This window comes from Peromyscus leucopus, chromosome 10, assembly GCF_004664715.2.
Source record: "Peromyscus leucopus breed LL Stock chromosome 10, UCI_PerLeu_2.1, whole genome shotgun sequence".
Classification (NCBI taxonomy): domain Eukaryota; kingdom Metazoa; phylum Chordata; class Mammalia; order Rodentia; family Cricetidae; genus Peromyscus; species Peromyscus leucopus.
Genome location: NC_051071.1, coordinates 81,321,202 through 81,339,095, shown reverse-complemented (window position 1 = coordinate 81,339,095; position 17,894 = coordinate 81,321,202). Strand labels below are relative to the sequence as shown.

General features: G+C 40.5%; 1 protein-coding gene across 2 annotated transcripts in view; it reads right to left on the bottom strand.

The window, feature by feature from the left end:
- The window catches only part of Bmp2k (BMP2 inducible kinase), a 110,590-nt gene that overhangs the window by 40,299 nt on the left and 52,397 nt on the right, over positions 1-17,894 (bottom strand). For both annotated transcript variants that reach the window (XM_028873145.2, XM_028873147.2), the window contains exons 8-10: positions 11,053-11,156; positions 8,854-8,933; positions 6,561-6,721 (exon numbers count right to left, since the gene is read on the bottom strand). In XM_028873145.2, the coding sequence (XP_028728978.1) occupies positions 6,561-6,721; positions 8,854-8,933; positions 11,053-11,156 (345 nt within the window). The remainder of the gene's footprint in view (positions 1-6,560; positions 6,722-8,853; positions 8,934-11,052; positions 11,157-17,894) is intronic.

Here is a 17,894-nt window from a genome sequence, read left to right as displayed (position 1 = left end):
CCCACAGCCTTTCTACAGACCAGTAATGGACCTTTTGAAAAAGAAATCAGAATTAAAGCCCCATTCTTAAAAGCTTTTTTAAAAATAACTAAAAATAAATTTAGCTAAAGAGATAAAAGACTTCCAGAAAACACTAAAGACAAACGAAAGAGGACACTCAAGTTCTCCGATGAGCAGACTCAGAACTCACGTGAAAATGCTTACATTACTCAAGATGAGCTGCAGACCCAGGGGAGCCCCATTAAAATTCCAACGTTATCTCTAATCAAACAAAAAAGAAAATCCTAAAATGGACATGGAAGCACAAACCCTGAATAGACAAAGCTATCCTAAACAGAAAGAGCAATGCTGGAAACTAACAACGTCTCATCTCAAACTTCACAACAGATCCATAGTACCAAACACATATCAACGGAATACAAGAGAGGACCAAGAAATAAACCACCTAATCGACAGCCACCTAATCTTGAATAAAGGCATCAAAAACATACATGGAACAGGGGCAGGGAAAGGAATATTCTTCAAACAAACGATGCTGGGAAAATTAGATATCCAAATGTATAAGAATGAAACAAGGTCCATACCATCCACCCTCAACAAAAATCTATTCCAAATTTGGGTCAAAGACAATGTAAAACCTTAGACTCTGAAACCGTTAGAGAAAGGTAAAGAAAACACTTCACGATACAGGGGCGGGCAAGGAATCTGAAAAGGATACCAGCAAGGGCTAGAGAGGTGGCTCAATGGCTAAGAGCACTAGCTCCAACTCCAGAAGACCTGGGTTGGCGTCCCAATACCCATGTGATGGCTCAGAACCATCTAAGACTCCACTCCCAGGGGATTTGATGCCCCCTTCCAGCCTGCATGCAAGCATAAGCATGCATACAGATAAAACACCTACACACATAAAATTAAAGTAAATAGCCGGGTAGTGGTTGCGGATGTCCTTAATCCTAGCACTCAGGAAGCAGAGGTAGGCGGATCTCTGAGTTCAAGGCCAACCTGGATCACAAAATGAGTTCCAGGACAGCCAGGGATATACAGAGAAACCCTGTCTTGAAAAACAAAAACAAAAATAAATAAAGTAAATAAATTGGAGGAAGGGACAGAATGAGAGGGAGACGGAGTGAGAAAAGGACTCCAACAGTACAGCAAATCACCCTGAGAAATGACAAATAGAGCTGCATGAAAATAAAAGGTTGTTCTCCAGCACAGAATGAAGATACTATCTACACAAGGAGAAACGTTTTACATCTAACCAGGAATTCACATATCTAGACTCTATAAAGAACTCCAAAAACTAAGGACCAAAAACCCATCCAATCAAGAAGCTGAGTATGAACTAAACAGACATCTCTTGAATAAAGCAATACAAATGGGCAATAAAGTACCCGAGGAAGTGTCCAACATCCTAATCCATCCAGGAGCTACAAATGAACACGACACTGTAATTCTGTCTTACCATAGTGACAACGGCTAACACAAAGGGAGGCAAAGATGAATGCTGCTTTCACAGTGGTACCCTTGTGTGTATACACCAGTGTGACTACAAACTGGAGGAGTCACTGCAGAAATCAGTACAAAGTGCCTCAAAAAACTACAAATATGGCTAAGGAGACAGCTGGGTCGGTAAAGAGCTTCCCTCACGAGCAGAAGGGTGAGTCTGATTGCCAGCACCCACATACAAAGGCCAAGCACAGCAGTGCCAGCTTGCAACCCAGTGCTGGGCAAAGTGACACAGGAGACTATCTGGGGCTTTTCAGTTAGTGAGTCAGTCCAGCCAAATCGGTGAGTTCCAGGTTTAATCAGAAAATGTGCCTCAGAAAAACATGCATACAAATTATTATGTGCAGGGTCAGATGGAGAAAGGACTGGGAATAAAATCACTTGCTACACAAGCACTAGAAATTTGGATCCCAGCAACCATATAAATAATCAAGGTGTGGCTGTGCACTCCTGCTACCCAGCTCTCGGAGTCATGGGGGAGACAGAAGGACCACGGGGAATCACTGGCTACCAGCCTAGCTTCTAAAAGAATGCAGTGGAGAGTTATATGGCAGCATTCTAGCACCTTCCTCTGGCATCTGCTTTCATTTACACAAGTGTATGTTACCTAGGCATGAGCACGCCCATGTGCACACACACACAAACACACAGAAAGAAAAAAAAAAAAAGAGGTGGGCAGCAATTGAGAAAGACCAGATGTTGACCTCTGGTCTCCCCGTATTTCCCACACATGAATAGGTACATATGAACACATACACAAAATACAACTAAGTAAATAAATGAAAAGTACAACTACCACTGATCTAGCAATACCAGTCCTGGGAATATACCTGAAGAGTTCTCTTGCACAGAAATACTTGCACATTCACGTTTACTGTTGTACAATTCACAATAGCCAGGATATGGAAACAGTCAAGATGTCAATTAATAGACAGGGAAATGGAAAAAGAAAATGTGGTACTTTACATACATAATGGAATTTTTCATTTGTAAAGAAGAACTGAACTAGGGCATTTTCACAAAAATGGATGGAACTAGAGATGACTGCTCATCAAATCAAATAAGCCATAATAATCAGATAGACACCTTTCATATGCAGAATCTAGACAGACAGACAGACAGACAGACAGACACACACACACACACACACACACACACACACACACGATAGAAAAGGGATCAGGGAAGAGGAATAAGTCTATCAATTAGGAGAGGTAAGATGGGGAGACAGAATGTATGTGACCCAGAAGTACAAAGAAGTGGGTGTTGGAGAAGGAAGAGGACCAGCAGGGAGACAGAGGGAAGAAGTGAGAGGGCTGACATATAGAATATTTCATATGTGTATAGATTTACGTCATAATAACTTGTATGCATGTTTTTAAAATAAATAAAAACACTGGATGAGAACATAATCAAAAGGGGGAAATTATCTCAGCAGTCATTGGGCAAGCATTTTCAAAACCTTTTCTTATCAGGTGCTGCCAAGACAGGCCTAGGGGACTAAACTGTGGCTTACGCTGTAGTTCCTGGAGTCTGGGGGCAGCAATCTGACTGTTCATAAACTTTAAATGAATAGGCCTCTCTTTAAGCTTTATTTTATTTATGTTAGGTGTGTGTCTGTGAGTCTGTGTGTCTGTGTGTCTGCCCGTCGTGGGCACGCAGGTCCCCTTGGACATCAGAAGGAGGTGTCAGGTCTCTTGGAGCCAGTGTTACAGGCAGTTTTGAGCTGCCTGATATTTGTTCTGGGAACCAAGTGAGGGTTCACTGAAGAGCAGCAAATGCTTTTAACCAATGAGATCTTCCAGCCCCCAAATATGTTTAGTATACTCCTCAGACAAATGCACTGGCATGAAAATCAGAAACTGTACAGCAGTTTACACCACACTCTTAATAACAGCAAACATTGGAATAGCCTAAGTGGTCCTAAAACTTATAGTACACACATGACAGTGAGTAAGTTAAAAACTGCTAACAGATCTATACTGACATAAGTTTTCAAAAACATCTTAAAGGGAAAGAAGGAAATAGCACAGAAACATGTCTGAGTCCATTTATGACAATGATATAATTATTTATATGAATTATATACAGCTATATTCATATTAATTTATACTATATTCATATTACCAAATTGATTATTTATACTAAAAAAAAGCTAAGAGGGTATACAGTAAACTACTATTTAACTGAACAGGAAACAGGAAATTTTTACATTTTTTTCTGTCAATATTTCTGTAGCAGATGAATATTTTACTCTAATTTCTAAAGAAGAAGGAAATAATTAAGAAGTCAAACACATACATATAAAGCCTGTAATTTTTCCAACATAAGCTGGGAGCAAGCATGCTAAAATAAGAAATGCAGCCCTGACGTCAAGTGCAAGTCTGGCACTCACAGCTGGGTCAGCTCACCACCTGAGGAACCTCATGGAAAGCAGACAAGGTCTGGGACACAAAAGGACAACCAAATACTGTGCAACAGTGTCTAACTGAAGAGATGAGAACACGAACACTGTCCAACCACACGTGACCCAGCATCCTCGACCCTGCCTCGAGGCTGACTGCTACTTTACTCATAGGCTTTCACCTGCCCCAGGTGAGATCCTGACTCACATCCCATTCCTGTTTCCCTGTAGATCCCGAAGGACTCTGTGAACGATCACCTATACACGGCTGCTGTGGCTCAAGGACCTGAAATGCTCTCCCACAGACTCCTGCATTTGAGCACTGAGTTCTTTGGAAAGATGCAGAACCTTGAGGAGGGAGAGCCTTACTGCAAGATGTAGGTCACTGGAAACAGGCCCACCAAGCTTTATAAGGTGGCTCCACCCCTGTTCACCCACTGTTTCCTGAATGCACATGCAATGTGACCAGGCAGCCTCTGTCCCCTCCCCTGTTCACCCGATGTTTTCCTGAGTACACATGCAATGGGACCAGGCAGCCCCAACTCCTGCCACCAGGACACTCCCAGCTGCTGCCATGTCTTCCCCACCATGAGGAACTGTAAAAGAGAGAAAAAAACACAAACCTTTCTCCCCTAAGTTGCTCTTGTCAGGGTATTTCATCACAGCAACAAGAAAAGAAACTATCACAAAACCCCAATCCTTTAAAAAGTCCTTTCCAACACTGTTACTGAGACAGCTCACGACACTCACACTTTAATAACAAACTGAGTATCTTGCAAGCATGCTCCCCTAGCAGTCTGTGACTGGTAAGCAGTGGCACAGAGCACAACACTAGTAAGATGAACGACCTGGGAAAGCAAGAAAGAGAGAGAATATCAAATGTCTATGTGAGATGGAATATTGTCCATCCGCCTCACTACTTACCCACAGGTAAAAGCAGAAAGAGAAATCACTGGAGGCCGGAGAGATGGCTCAGAAGATCAAGTCAGTTCCCATCACACACATGGTGGCTCACAACTGTCTGTAACTCCAGTTCCAAGGCATCTGATGCCCTTTCCTGGCCTCCACCACCAGGTACACATGGTACATATACACACGTGCAGCCAAAACACCCACACACAGAAAATAATTTTTTAAATGAAATGGGAATTATTACACAAATGAGTTCAAAATGTCATCATCTCTGTTTTCCATGGAATTAATTTTCCAGTTGACATGCTTGAATACCACAAACTCATTGCAGCAATGTGCCAGGTAAGCATCACCTCTCTGAGCTTAGACTTAACAATATTAACAGTAAATAACAGTTAACATTTCATAACACTTCTGGGCCAGGACTTATGTTAAGCCATCATTTAAATTTCTCAGAAATACTATTAGATAGGTACTCATATTTTTATTGGACATGTTAGGTTTTTTTTTTTTTTTTTTTTTTTTTTTTTTTGGTTTTTCGAGACAGGGTTTCTCTGTGTAGCTTTGCGCCTTTCCTGGAACTCACTTTGGAGACCAGGCTGGCCTTGAACTCACAGAGATCCTCCTGGCTCTGCCTCCCAAGTGCTGGGATTAAAGGCGTGCGCCACCACTGCCCAGTGTTAGTTTTTAAAGTGGGAGAAATGTAACTCAAATCAGATTCATGAGAGTCAAAATATGTGATCTTAACCACTACAGTACCTGTAATAAACACATTTCAACATTAAAACAAGACAGATTTGTCAGGAAATATTACATGAATCAGGGTTTGCTGGAGGTGATTCTTCAGATTATATCTCTGACACCTTGAGAAATTAAATTTACTCAAGGTGTAAATTAAATATTTAGAGATATTTCCCTGCAGGAACGGTTTTTTAGGTATTATACTTACCATAATGCACTTCAGATTATAAAAACAATTTCTCAAAATCAAGTAAGAACAGTGCTTATGCTGTGGTATCCATGTGGTTCCTTTACCAAGGCTCTAGAGACTTGTAACTATAAGGATGGAATGTAAACTACTTCCTATTCAATTCAGCACAAAATCTCCAACACTTGTTAAATGTTATTACAGCCCTCAAATCTACTAGCTGAGACTTTCAAAAGATGAGTTTCTATTTATATATCAAAGCAAACTGATACTTCTACATACATTTAAATTACTAGCAATTTTGCCTTTAAAAAAACTTTAGGAAAATAATTCAGCTTATTAGTCACCCATAGACAGGTTCCTATGGAGAGCAGGGTGCACATACCTGTGTGCTCATATGTATGTATTTGTGCTCACACACATATGCAGAGGCTAAAGGAGGGTCCAGATATCGTCTACAATCATTTTCCTACTTTTTTCTTCTGATACAAGGTTTCTCACTAAACCTAGAGCTCTCATTTCAGTCAAACTGGCTGGCTAGCAAACCCATAACCAGCCTGTCTCTATCCTCTGGCCCTCCCCCACATTGTGGCTACAGGAGCGCACTGCCATGCCCATCGGCTTCGACTGTGGGTGCTGAGACTCTAAACGTAGGTACTCATGCCTCACAGCAAGAACTTTCCTAAGTGAACCTTCTCTCCAGCCCTACTTGTTCTGTGATTTACAACATTAAATTCATTTACATTCTCAGGGAATCAAACCATAGCCGGCTTCTCCATACCATACAGAGATCAGAACTGCAAAGGCTACCTTTTGGCTTGTGGTTATTGAATTCAGCAGGAGCAGGGACTTTAACAGGCGTTGCTGAACTGTGAATGGTCAGCACACCGGAAGTGGCCGCAGTGGAATTGGCCTTTGGTCGTTGTCTTGGTGCGATTGAGGTTTCTGTTGGTCCAATGGTATCTGTTATTCTATAATAGAAAGATATAATTCATTCAAAATATTGAGATTATTTCTAGTTTACTATTCATTCTATACATGATAGTTAGAGATGACTACATTAGTCCTTTTGGATTTCTTCTAAGTAGTCATCTCAGAATATATGTTTAATAAAGCTTGTGAAGTAAACTACAGCTGGGCACAGCTGTTCGCAGTCAGCTTCTAATGGAAGACTAGGAATACAACCCAGAGGTGAAGGGATGGCCTGAGACTGACAGAATACAAAGACAAACCTTCTCAAAAGGCTTCTGACAAAACTGAGATTCAGTTCTTTAAAAGACGCAAGAAATCACCACCTTAGCTTGGACTTGAGGAAAGGAAAGGCTGTCTGTCTCCTACAGCAGTAAAACAGAAGACACCAGTGCTGGTCAGGTAAGGCTGCCTGCTCCCACCCAGCCTGTGTTTTCCTAGAATACTAAATGAGAATTAGAATGGTCGACTGGGACTCTGTGTAAGCCTCCAATGCAGACAGTAAAGTGATGAGCACAATTTGGAAAGCAGTATGACTAGCAAACAAACAAAAACAGAAAAAAGGTAAATTTATTTTTAATATTCATATATCCATATAATGTGCCTGGATCTAATCTACTGCCCACTCTCCCCCCTCCAATGTCTTCCCTATACCCTCACAACTTCGTGTTCTCGTTATTGACCAACTTTTGATACCCACTCTGTCCACTTGGGGCTGCCGGTATGTGCTTAAGTGTAGGACCAATACAGTCTTCAAACGACATTTTCAACTCTGCATTCTACAGTCAGTGTAGAACTTCCATAACTTTCTCCCACAATGTTTCTTTGATGACTTCACTTAATATTATTTCAAGTGATGTAATACCTAAATTGTATATGCATGCTTTAGCAAGCCCACAGCTCCTGCAATCACAGCACATACCTACAGCTTTCTCACAATACCTAGATGTAACACAAGAGGGAGCCGTCCTAACAATTATCTCCCCAAGAGCAAGGAAACCAAAGAATGTCTCCCGAGATTCCAGATTAGTTAGGGCTGGTGACCTAACAGAGCTCAGTCAGTCATGAGAGGAAGACATCAACAGCACTACAGAAGGGGGGCTGGTTGGGAAGTGGAAGGGGGGCAGCGGGGAGGGGGAGAGATGGTAGTAGAAGGCGCATATGATCAAAATATATTACGAACATGCAGGAAATTATCCAAAAAAAATTTAAGGCAATTTTTTCCCAGAAATTGTATAAATATATTGTGCATATGCCGTCTTCTAAAAATAACAGGCAGGATGATCAGCATGGTATAGTACAAGTCCTCTACAAAGGTAACAAAGACAGTAAGATCATTTATATACACAGCCAATTACAGCTCATTTTAATGATCATCAAGTTGTTCACAAGAGCATTATGTATTCTTAATTGCTGAATCATCTCTCCAGTCCCAGATTTAAGTCTCAATCTAGAATTCAAACTTACCAATAGTGTAAGTAACTGAAAAATAAGGTTTCAAATTTAATTCTTTACGAAGCTTTCTAGTTATATACATACATAAACTCTACAAAGTACATACACTAATGGCCTTTGACAATTAATGTTTCTTTTTTTGTATTTATTTATTATGTATACAGTGTTCTGCCTGCATGTGTCCTTGCAGGCCAGAAGAGGGCACCAGATCTCATTGGAGATGGCAATGAGCCACCATGTGGGTACTGGGAATTGAATCCAGGTCCTCTGGAAGAACAGCCAGTGCTCTTAAGCTCTGAGCCATCTCTCCAGCCCCCAATTAGTGTTTCTTTTCTTAAATATAAACAGTAGGCTTAACAGCTATTGACCCAAATCTCAAGTTTCCTGAATGAAGACCCGTCAGTGATGAAGAGGACGACAATCACACACAGAGAAGGCCCCCCAACATCAGCACTTAACATTCCCATCTTCACAGATGAGGAGCAGCTTTCACAGGAGAATGGCGGAAAGCCCGGCATTTAGTTGCTTTGAAGGTTTATTTTGTGCTCACTATCTAAGCTATAATACCACAGGCTGGACAACACAGCCTTTGGGGCAATAGGATTTGCTACAGTTAAAATGAGAACCACAGCCTTTTCTCTTGCGAAGCGCCTTTCGGCTGCGGCACAGGCCTGCCTACCTGGCTTTCATTTGGCTTCTCCTAGCAGCAGCTTCGCTAGCAGTCATCGGTTCAGGAAGAGTTGAGGGAAGAGAAGAATTCTGGGAAGAGAAAACAGTTTCCATTTAGTTTCTCATCTGAGTTGTAGTAATTTTTTAGACTATAGATAGACTATTAAACTTTCAAATCATTGCCTGAGAAACTATTATTTTCACCTCACATATTACAGATTATTAGATATATTCCCAAAATCTACTCTGAAAATATCACGTTACACAAATGTCACCTTTACAGTGATGTTCCACAGAAATCTTTACAAGATGAACATAGCGTTACGGTACACAATACTCTTTTGGGTAAGTCTTGAGTTAAAAAAGATGGCAACACATGTGTAAATCAATGGTATTTTGTACTTGAGAAAATAATTGCACAACCAGGATAACAATCAAGTTGTTTCTAAATACTGCAGCTAACTGCTGTGACAGTGTAAAGCCTGGAAAATAAAACAGGAGACAGTGCATCTCTTTATGTCCACATGTCTCAGTCTGGGTACTGTGAGCATGAGCTGAACAGAAAGCTACAGCTCAGTTAAACCTCAGATAAAGCTAGTCCTCACTAAAGCTTTAGAACATCAACAGAAAAATACTAACGTGATACGGTGAGGGCTTGAAAAAGAAAAAGGTTCCACAGTTCTTCCTTTGTCCAAGTAGGTAAGTGATACATGAAGAAAACATAAGTCGGAACAGAATGATCTCTACAGTGTTCAGGAAGGATTAAAATCAATGGTGATCTAGAACTTTCATTAAAATGAGCATAAATCTGGCATGTACAGTTCACTGTAGTTAGTATGCAGGAAGTGAGTAGGAGTCAAAGCCTTTGAGCCAGGCATGACAGCACACACATTTAATCCCAGCACTCTGAGAGGCAGAGGCAGGCTGGTATCTGAGAGTTTGAGGCCAGCCTGGTCTATACAGAGTTCTGGGATAACCAGGGCTATGGAGAGAAAGAAATCTGTTCAGAGAGAGAGAAAAACAGAGACAGAAACAGAGAGAGAGACAGAGAGAGAGAGAGAGACAGAGACAGAGACAGAGAGAGACAGAGAGAGAGACAGAGAGACAGAGAGAGAACAAGTAGGAGGAGGAAGGAGGGATGGAGGGAGGCAGGAGAGGAAGGAAGGAAGGAAGGAAGGAAGGAAGGGAGGGAGGGAGGGAGGGAGGGAGGGAGGGAGGGAAAGAGGAAGGGAGGAAGGGTGAGAGGGAAGAGGGGGAAGAGGGAGGGAGGGAGGAAGGGAGGGAGGGAATCAAAGTCTTTGAGTGAAACTAAGCCCCCAAAATGAGCACTGTACTTGGCCTAGCCCTGGGCTGCTGTGCTATATATTAGCTATAATCATAACTGCTATCCTAGTTTTATAATAGGAGAAGAGGATTAGCCACCATAAAGATATAAAATCAGCCACTGATAAAAGAAATATCACCGGGCGGTGGTGGCGTACGCCTTTAATCCCAGCACTCGGGAGGCAGAGACAGGTGGATCTTTGTGAGTTCAAGGCCAGCCTGGTCTACAGAGCGAGATCCAGGAAAGGCGCAAAGCTGCACAGAGAAACCCTGTCTTGAAAAACCAAAAGAAAAAAAAAAAGAAATATCTGAAGTCAGGCCTCTCCCTTTACAATGCCTCTACTATTAATATCAGAGGGGCCCAAGTTTTTCATTTAACACTATGTTTAGCATCTGTCTCAATAATGTCTGATCACATCTCTTGGTTAAAAAACAAAACACTTGCCGGGCGGTGGTGGCGCACGCCTTTAATCCCAGCACTCGGGAGGCAGAGGCAGGCGGATCTCTGTGAGTTCGAGGCCAGCCTGGTCTCCAAAGCGAGTTCCAGGAAAGGCGCAAAGCTACACAGAGAAACCCTGTCTCGAAAAACCAAAAAAAAAAAAAAAAAAAAACAACACACTTAAAATCCTGTTATCAAATACTTCAATACTTAATAACAGCCTATGCTCTGTGACTGACATGTCATGTTGTGTCTCTCTCTTCAGCCTGCTGAAGCTCTCCAGAACACGTGAGTGAAGTCTAGGAAATGAAGTTTCATGCACAAACAGCATCACACACTATCAAGACCACTTGTCACAAAGAGCTCATAAAGCATGTATATATATATATATAAACACACATCATTAAAGTGAATTTGAAAGGCTTACCTACTTGAGAAACTACTTACATTGATGTTGGAAACTGGACAATCCTTTTTGGCAAATTTAAAAGCAAAGTAGGATACTTGAAATATGTCAGGTCTGTGCTCCGGATCTGGTTCAAGCATGAACCCTGTAATAACAGGTCAAAGGGTTAAGATGTCTGACTGAAGACAAACACTACGGAAAGGCATAGACAGGAGGGGCATCTGCTCTAGCCTAAGATCAGTGATTCTTTGGTAATGCTTGGAGGAAATGGCAGAAACTTTTTCTATAAATGAACTTAACCATGAGCCCATTACAGAGGCAGATAACAGAACATCTATCTCTGTGCTGGACGTATAGCAGGTATGATTATACTCTTGAAAAAGTGACACACAAAAAAGTGAATCAGCTGGGCGGTGGTGGCGCACGCCTTTAATCCCAGCACTCGGGAGGCAGAGCCAGGCGGATCTCTGTGAGTTCCAGGCCAGCCTGGGCTACAGAGTGAGTTCAAGAAAAGGCTCCAAAGCTACACAGAGAAACCCTGTCTTGAAAAACAAAACAAAAAAAGTGAATCAACAACACAAAACCAGTGAACTTAGGGAACACTTAATTATTCAAGAAAGCTCCAGGGTCACAGAGAGGAGGTGGAGGGCTCTCCTAAAACAATTCCTTTTAAAATAATTCTCACTATTAGCTAAAATACCTTTATTTTGAAATTATCCTAATCACTGAGAAAAGGCTAAGTATGCGCATTATAATTTATTTAGCAGAGCAGCAGAGGATTAGCACTATACATTTCAAAAAGAAAGAATGCTTTCTTGACATACTAACAATATGTCTGAGCAATTTTGGAAATGTACTACTAACATATTTACATCAACAACCTTACAAATTCGTCAAGTCCCTGAGATAGTCCGTCTAACCAAAAGTGACCATTAACTTCCATTTATCTATTTCTTGAGTGACTTATATTTCAAATTTCCCAAGGTTGAAATTTATATTCAGTTCTGTAACAAATTGTATTAAGACATCTCCATGGCCAGTTCTACATCATTACCCTTAAAATACTTCTAATGCTTAAATTATGTTAAACGTTTGAAATGAAAATTTACATTAGCTATTCTCGTGTTTTCTAGTGAAACAGTGAGTGTCCACGTGCACAGCATAACACAGAGTCACTGTGAACAGTGAGTGTGAACGTGCACAGCATAACATGGAGTCACTGTGAAACAGTGAGTGTCCACGTGCACAGCACTAACAAGGAGTCACTGTGAACAGTGAGTGTGAACGTGCACAGCATAACATGGAGTCACTGTGAAACAGTGAGTGTCCATGTGCACAGCACTAACATGGAGTCACTGTGAACAGTGAGTGTGAACGTGCACAGCATAACATGGAGTCACTGTGAACAGTGAGTGTGAACATGCACAGCACTAACATGGAGTCACTGTGAACAGTGAGTGTGAACATGCACAGCATTAACATGGAGTCACTGTGAACAGTGAGTGTGAACATGCACAGCATAACATGGAGTCACTGTGAACAGTGAGTGTGAACGTGCACAGCACTAACATGGAGTCGCTGTGAAACAGTGAGTGTGAACGTGCACAGCATTAACATGGAGTCACTGTGAACAGTGAGTGTCCACGCTCACAGCACTAACATGGAGGTGCAGGTCAAAACGGACTCAGCTCCCTTCTAAACCTAGTGCCTTGAACATAGAATGATAAACAGTGACTCCAAAGGACAAAACCTAGCTTATATCAGGAAATTATAAGCTTGATTTTAAAAATACAAAAATTATCCATGTAATACAATTTATATATTATAAAAGCTAAAGTTTATTCTTTATAGTTTTAGTATCATTATTAGACTAAAATATCTAAAAAACATTTAATTCAAATATATATTAGTTTATATGCAACCCTTACAACAGAGAAGATCTGAGAGACTGACAAGGTAAATATATTTACTGCTAAAATAAGTTATATCATAATACCAAAAATACTAATGTTTTAAAAGAAGCAATACATAAAATTAACAAAGTAAAATAAATTTTTAACATACTTTAACAGTGTTTATTAAAATTATTTAAAGACAACCAAATTACAGAAAACCTATTAATTCACAAAATTACCATATTTCCTACTCTAATGAGTATATTTGTCTCATGAAATCTAATTCTAAAAGTAGCTAATAATAAATATTTATTCCTATAAAGCCTCAATTTGGCACACAGAAGAGGTTTTCAAATATATGAGAATCAGGAATAATGGAAAAGCAATTCCCTGGAGATGGACAAGATAATGAAGAATCTAGATAGATCTCATTATAAAGGCCAGGTCCCAAATTCAGTTTCTGTCAACACAACGGATCCTATGTTACTGGAACTACAGTATCTACAATGGGTCACAAATCGGACACACAAGTAAATCAGTTCTTCTGATACAAAAGCAGAAGAAATTCCCTTCCAATCTCTCTAGAGATGGCTTCCAAAGTGAGCAGCATCCTTACAGAGATTGTAGTGAGTGACAATGGACCATATCCTATACAGTCCTCCAGTGGAGACGAGTGACAATCTCTAAATGCAGTTCAGCTAAAAAAAATTCTGCAGGGTGAAGAGAACACTATGGTAAACGAATACACTTCTTTGAAAACGTACCTTCATCTAAGAAATACTTCTTAAATTTCTACAAAGAATGAGCCTTCAAGCAACCTGACATGAGCTTCCAATACTGGTGTTTCACACCAGCTGAAAAGCAGTGAGGAGGAGGAGGGAAGGAGGAGGGAGACAAAGAGAAACTCTGTGTGTCCTACCCAGCACTAGTCCAGGTGATTCTTCCTCGAGCACAGTACAGCACCCTTCAAGGACACACTATACACAGACCCTGAGGGGAATTCTATACTACACTGCTGTGAGATGTCTTTCTGTATGCTGGGAATATGTGTTGCTCTGACTGGTTGATAAATAAAATGCTGATTGGTGAGTAGTCAGGCAAGAAGTACAGGTGGGGCGAGCAGATGAGCAGAATTCTGGGAAGAGGAAGGGTGGAGCCAGGAGTCACTAGTCAGACACAGAGGAAGCAAGATGTCAAGGCAGAACTGAGAAAAGATACCACATCACATGGCTAAACATAGGTAAGAATTATGGGTTAATTTAAGTGTAAGAGCTAGTCAGTAATAATCCTGAGCTAATGGCCAAGCAGTTATAATTAATATAAGCTTCTGAGTGATTATTTTATAAGCAGGCCACAGGATTGCTGGGGCCTGGTGGGACTGGAGAAACCTTCCGACTACATTTTACTATTAAGACACCTGCATTTTGACAACTGTTCTGATGTTAGGTGTGAGGTTTTCCAAACATGACGTCAAACCCATGCTCAAAGTTTCAGATTTTATAATACCCCAGGTTTTGAATTTTCAGCTTAAATAATTTCACTTCTACATGGCAGTCATATCCGGTGAGCTCCTGTGCCCACCTCTCTGATTTGGTGGTGCTGTTTTGTGTATTTGTGTGTGGTGGAGGCAATGTGTCAGGCATACATGTGTGTCCAGGGACCACTCTGTGGAGGAGGATGTCTCCTCCACACTCACATGTACTCCATGTTGTGAGGTATGTGCAGCAAGTGCCTATCTGCACGGAGCCATCTCACTAGCCCCCTGGTTTAATTTTAAACTCCAAATAATACAAAATGACTGATAATCACTACTAAAATCTATAGGCAGAAAAGAGCTGTGTATTTTTTAATCTCTGGATGTTTTTAATTGAAAATTACTAGCCACTAAAATGATTAAAAAAGAAAAATTCAATATGGAATCATTAAAAATTTAATTGAATAATATAGAGTCTTAAAGTCTTTAAGAAACAAAGCTGTAAAATGTACTTCCTAGGTTATTGCATGATATAATCTAAGGTGTAGAGTTACCAGCTTTAATCCAATTCAGTTCTGGGACTTAGCTACTAAAAATGACAGCTTCAGTTTCCAAATAGCTTTTGTCTAAAATGTTTCCTCTCACAATAACTAACCATCAAGTCTACTGTTTTCTTAACTCCTATTCCATGACACTGAACCACATACTCTGTAAAATATATGTTTTCTAGGGAAGGAATAGATTAAGAAACACAAGTGATATTATGCTGAAATACAAAGGCAAGAGAAAGCATAAATCACTCTACCTTCTCAAGTTAAAACAATTACGTGGGTCATCACAATTACCACTGGCTCCAATTTTACATCAAACAAAATCAATTTTTTTCAGAAGTCAGCCTTAGAAAAATATTTCTCCAGTCATTTCTGTGTGATTCCTTCTACTGACAAAAGTACAACGCAACCTGAGAATACAAGGTCTCAGCACTTAAGAGGAGTCCCTAATTAGACCATCAGTACTTCCTACTGATTCTCACACATCTCATCACAAAGCACTCATCAAGCAACTGCATTTTATCTAATCTCAAATCAAATTTAGTAACTGAATAAGAATACATTCAACCATAAATAAGACAGTAAATGGGCACTGTAAACATGACAGGAAACTGTATGTGTGCTAGTCTTGACAAGTGCCCCAAGAAGGTAATAACAGGGGCCTTTCTCTACCTGCCAGATGACGCTCCAGCACGTGTCAGTGTCTTCAAAGAAAGCCTCTCTTAAGCTTAGCTTATTCTCGAATACACTCTAAAGTTTCGGAAGGACTTCTTCCCCAGAAGAAGTCTGTAGAGAATGAGAGCACAGCTAAAACAAGACTAGCCGTGAGCTACGGGCCACTGAAGCTTAGAGGCGGGTGGGTAAAAACATACTACTCTGTTTGTGCACAGTCTTTAATTCCCATAACACACTTAAGAGAATTAATACGGTAACTCTTGGCTTCCCACAAAATAGGAGCAAAAAGAAATTTAATTAGAACAAATGAGCTAAGTGGCAGAGCCAGAAAGCAGCGATAAATGAACCACAAGCAAGAGAGGCAAAGCTTTGCTCCCCACCACAGTGTAAACAAGGTGGACAGGGAGCTCAATAGCTGGACCAGTGTATTCTGGAAGTGGGACGTGTGTGGGACACCTTCAGGAGATTCACCATAACTTACAGGTTATGCTTTCTGAGAGCACAGTACCTCCCATGAGTATCTGAGGAAGATAGTCTGCTCTGCCCAGGCCTTATCCGGCTATCAGAAATGGTTTGCTCAGGAACGAGGTTGACTTAAAGTCACGGTTGTAGAGGTACCTGTTCAGCGCAGGCACCAGCAGCAGGAAAGGGAAAGAAATCGCACACGCTAACAAGCACTTCTCATTACCTTACTTGAGTCTCACAATAACTCAAGAGGCAGATATGTCTCAATGTACTTTTTTTTTGAGAATTTCATACATGAGTATAAAATTTCATACCCAAGCCTCTCCCTGCTCCAACTCATCCAGTGGCCCCCAACTCCCTCTTACATTCATATCTTCTTCAATTACTGTTGTGTGTGTGTGTGTGTGTGTGTGTGTGTGTGTGTGTGTGTGTGTGCATGTATAAACCTGCTGAGTCAATCTAGCGTTTCGCATATGTTCTGTAAATATGCCCATTTCAGAATTGCAGATGCTGAGATACGTGGATGGAGGTGCCCAAAGTTCGAGACCAAATCAGCAGCTGCAGCAGCAGCAGGTGTAGCTGAGTCTGCTGGGCTCCACAGGCTTCGTCAATTCACTTTAAGAGAGAGCAGCTGGGGGGAGAGAAAGAAGTAGCCCTGCCCGTCTCCAAAACTGTTCAGCATGACTTCATTTTCAATTCAAATTCTTTGTTGTCCACCATCTTTTCAACTCTTAGATCCAAAAATGAAAGAGCTCCTTCCTCACCTCACAGCATCATGTGTTTCACAGAAATCAAATGACAACTCTGTTGCTTTTAAGAAAATTCTACAGAAAGGAAGATAAAACTAATAAAAAGCAGCTTTATCAGCAACAGTCACAATCCCTTCTTCCCTATTACTTCCTGATAACCAAGAGGACATTCAAATACACAACCAACCACAGAAACAAAACAACTTTGGCCGACACTGTTCATGGATATCACATTTTCAAACATTCTGAGTGACACCAGAGCCATTAGTACTACAATTAATTGTGTAAAAGTGTATTGTTGGTAAATAGAATTTAGCACTAAAAAGTTTGCAATTCAAGAAGCATGAGCACAGCTAAGCAATGCTCCTGGTTCTGAATGCAGGACTTAGTTTAAAGCAATGTAACACACTAAATGAATTTTATAAACACAGAGGTAACTAAATGTGATGGTGAAAAGCAGGCAAGGTTACATGTGAAAGATATAAATAACAGAATTCAGAGAATTCATATTGGTTTTTAGCATTACATTGTAAATAAGTATGTTCTGGGTTTGGGGGTTGTTTTGTTGTTGTTGTTGTTTTTGTTTTTCAGCATTTTAAAAGTAAAGTCTATAAAACTTTTAACCAGGAGGGACTCTATTGGGATTTAAAACTATTTGTATATGTGCCTGTGTGTGTGTGATTGTGTGTGTGCACATGCACATATGAAGGTCAGGGGACAACTTTCAGGAGTCAGTTCTCTCCTTCCATGGTGGCTTCTACAAAAGGAACTCTGGTAGTATTGAACTTGTTCATCAAGCATTTTTATCACTGAGCCATCTCACTGGCCCCCGTTTTTAAAACTTACAGGGGTTTTATAATACCAAATTTACTTGAATGTCTTTAGTTTATTCTGTATATTTAGTTTATTTCATTTTTGGCATAGTCAAATTGATACCAGGAACTAAAATCTATGGTCAAGTAGAAGATGCATACGCTACACAGCAAACTGCCAATTAACTAAACTCCAGTTGGGCCTGAAATGATCAACAGTATTATCATGCTTACCACAGCACTACACAAACACATTCCCACA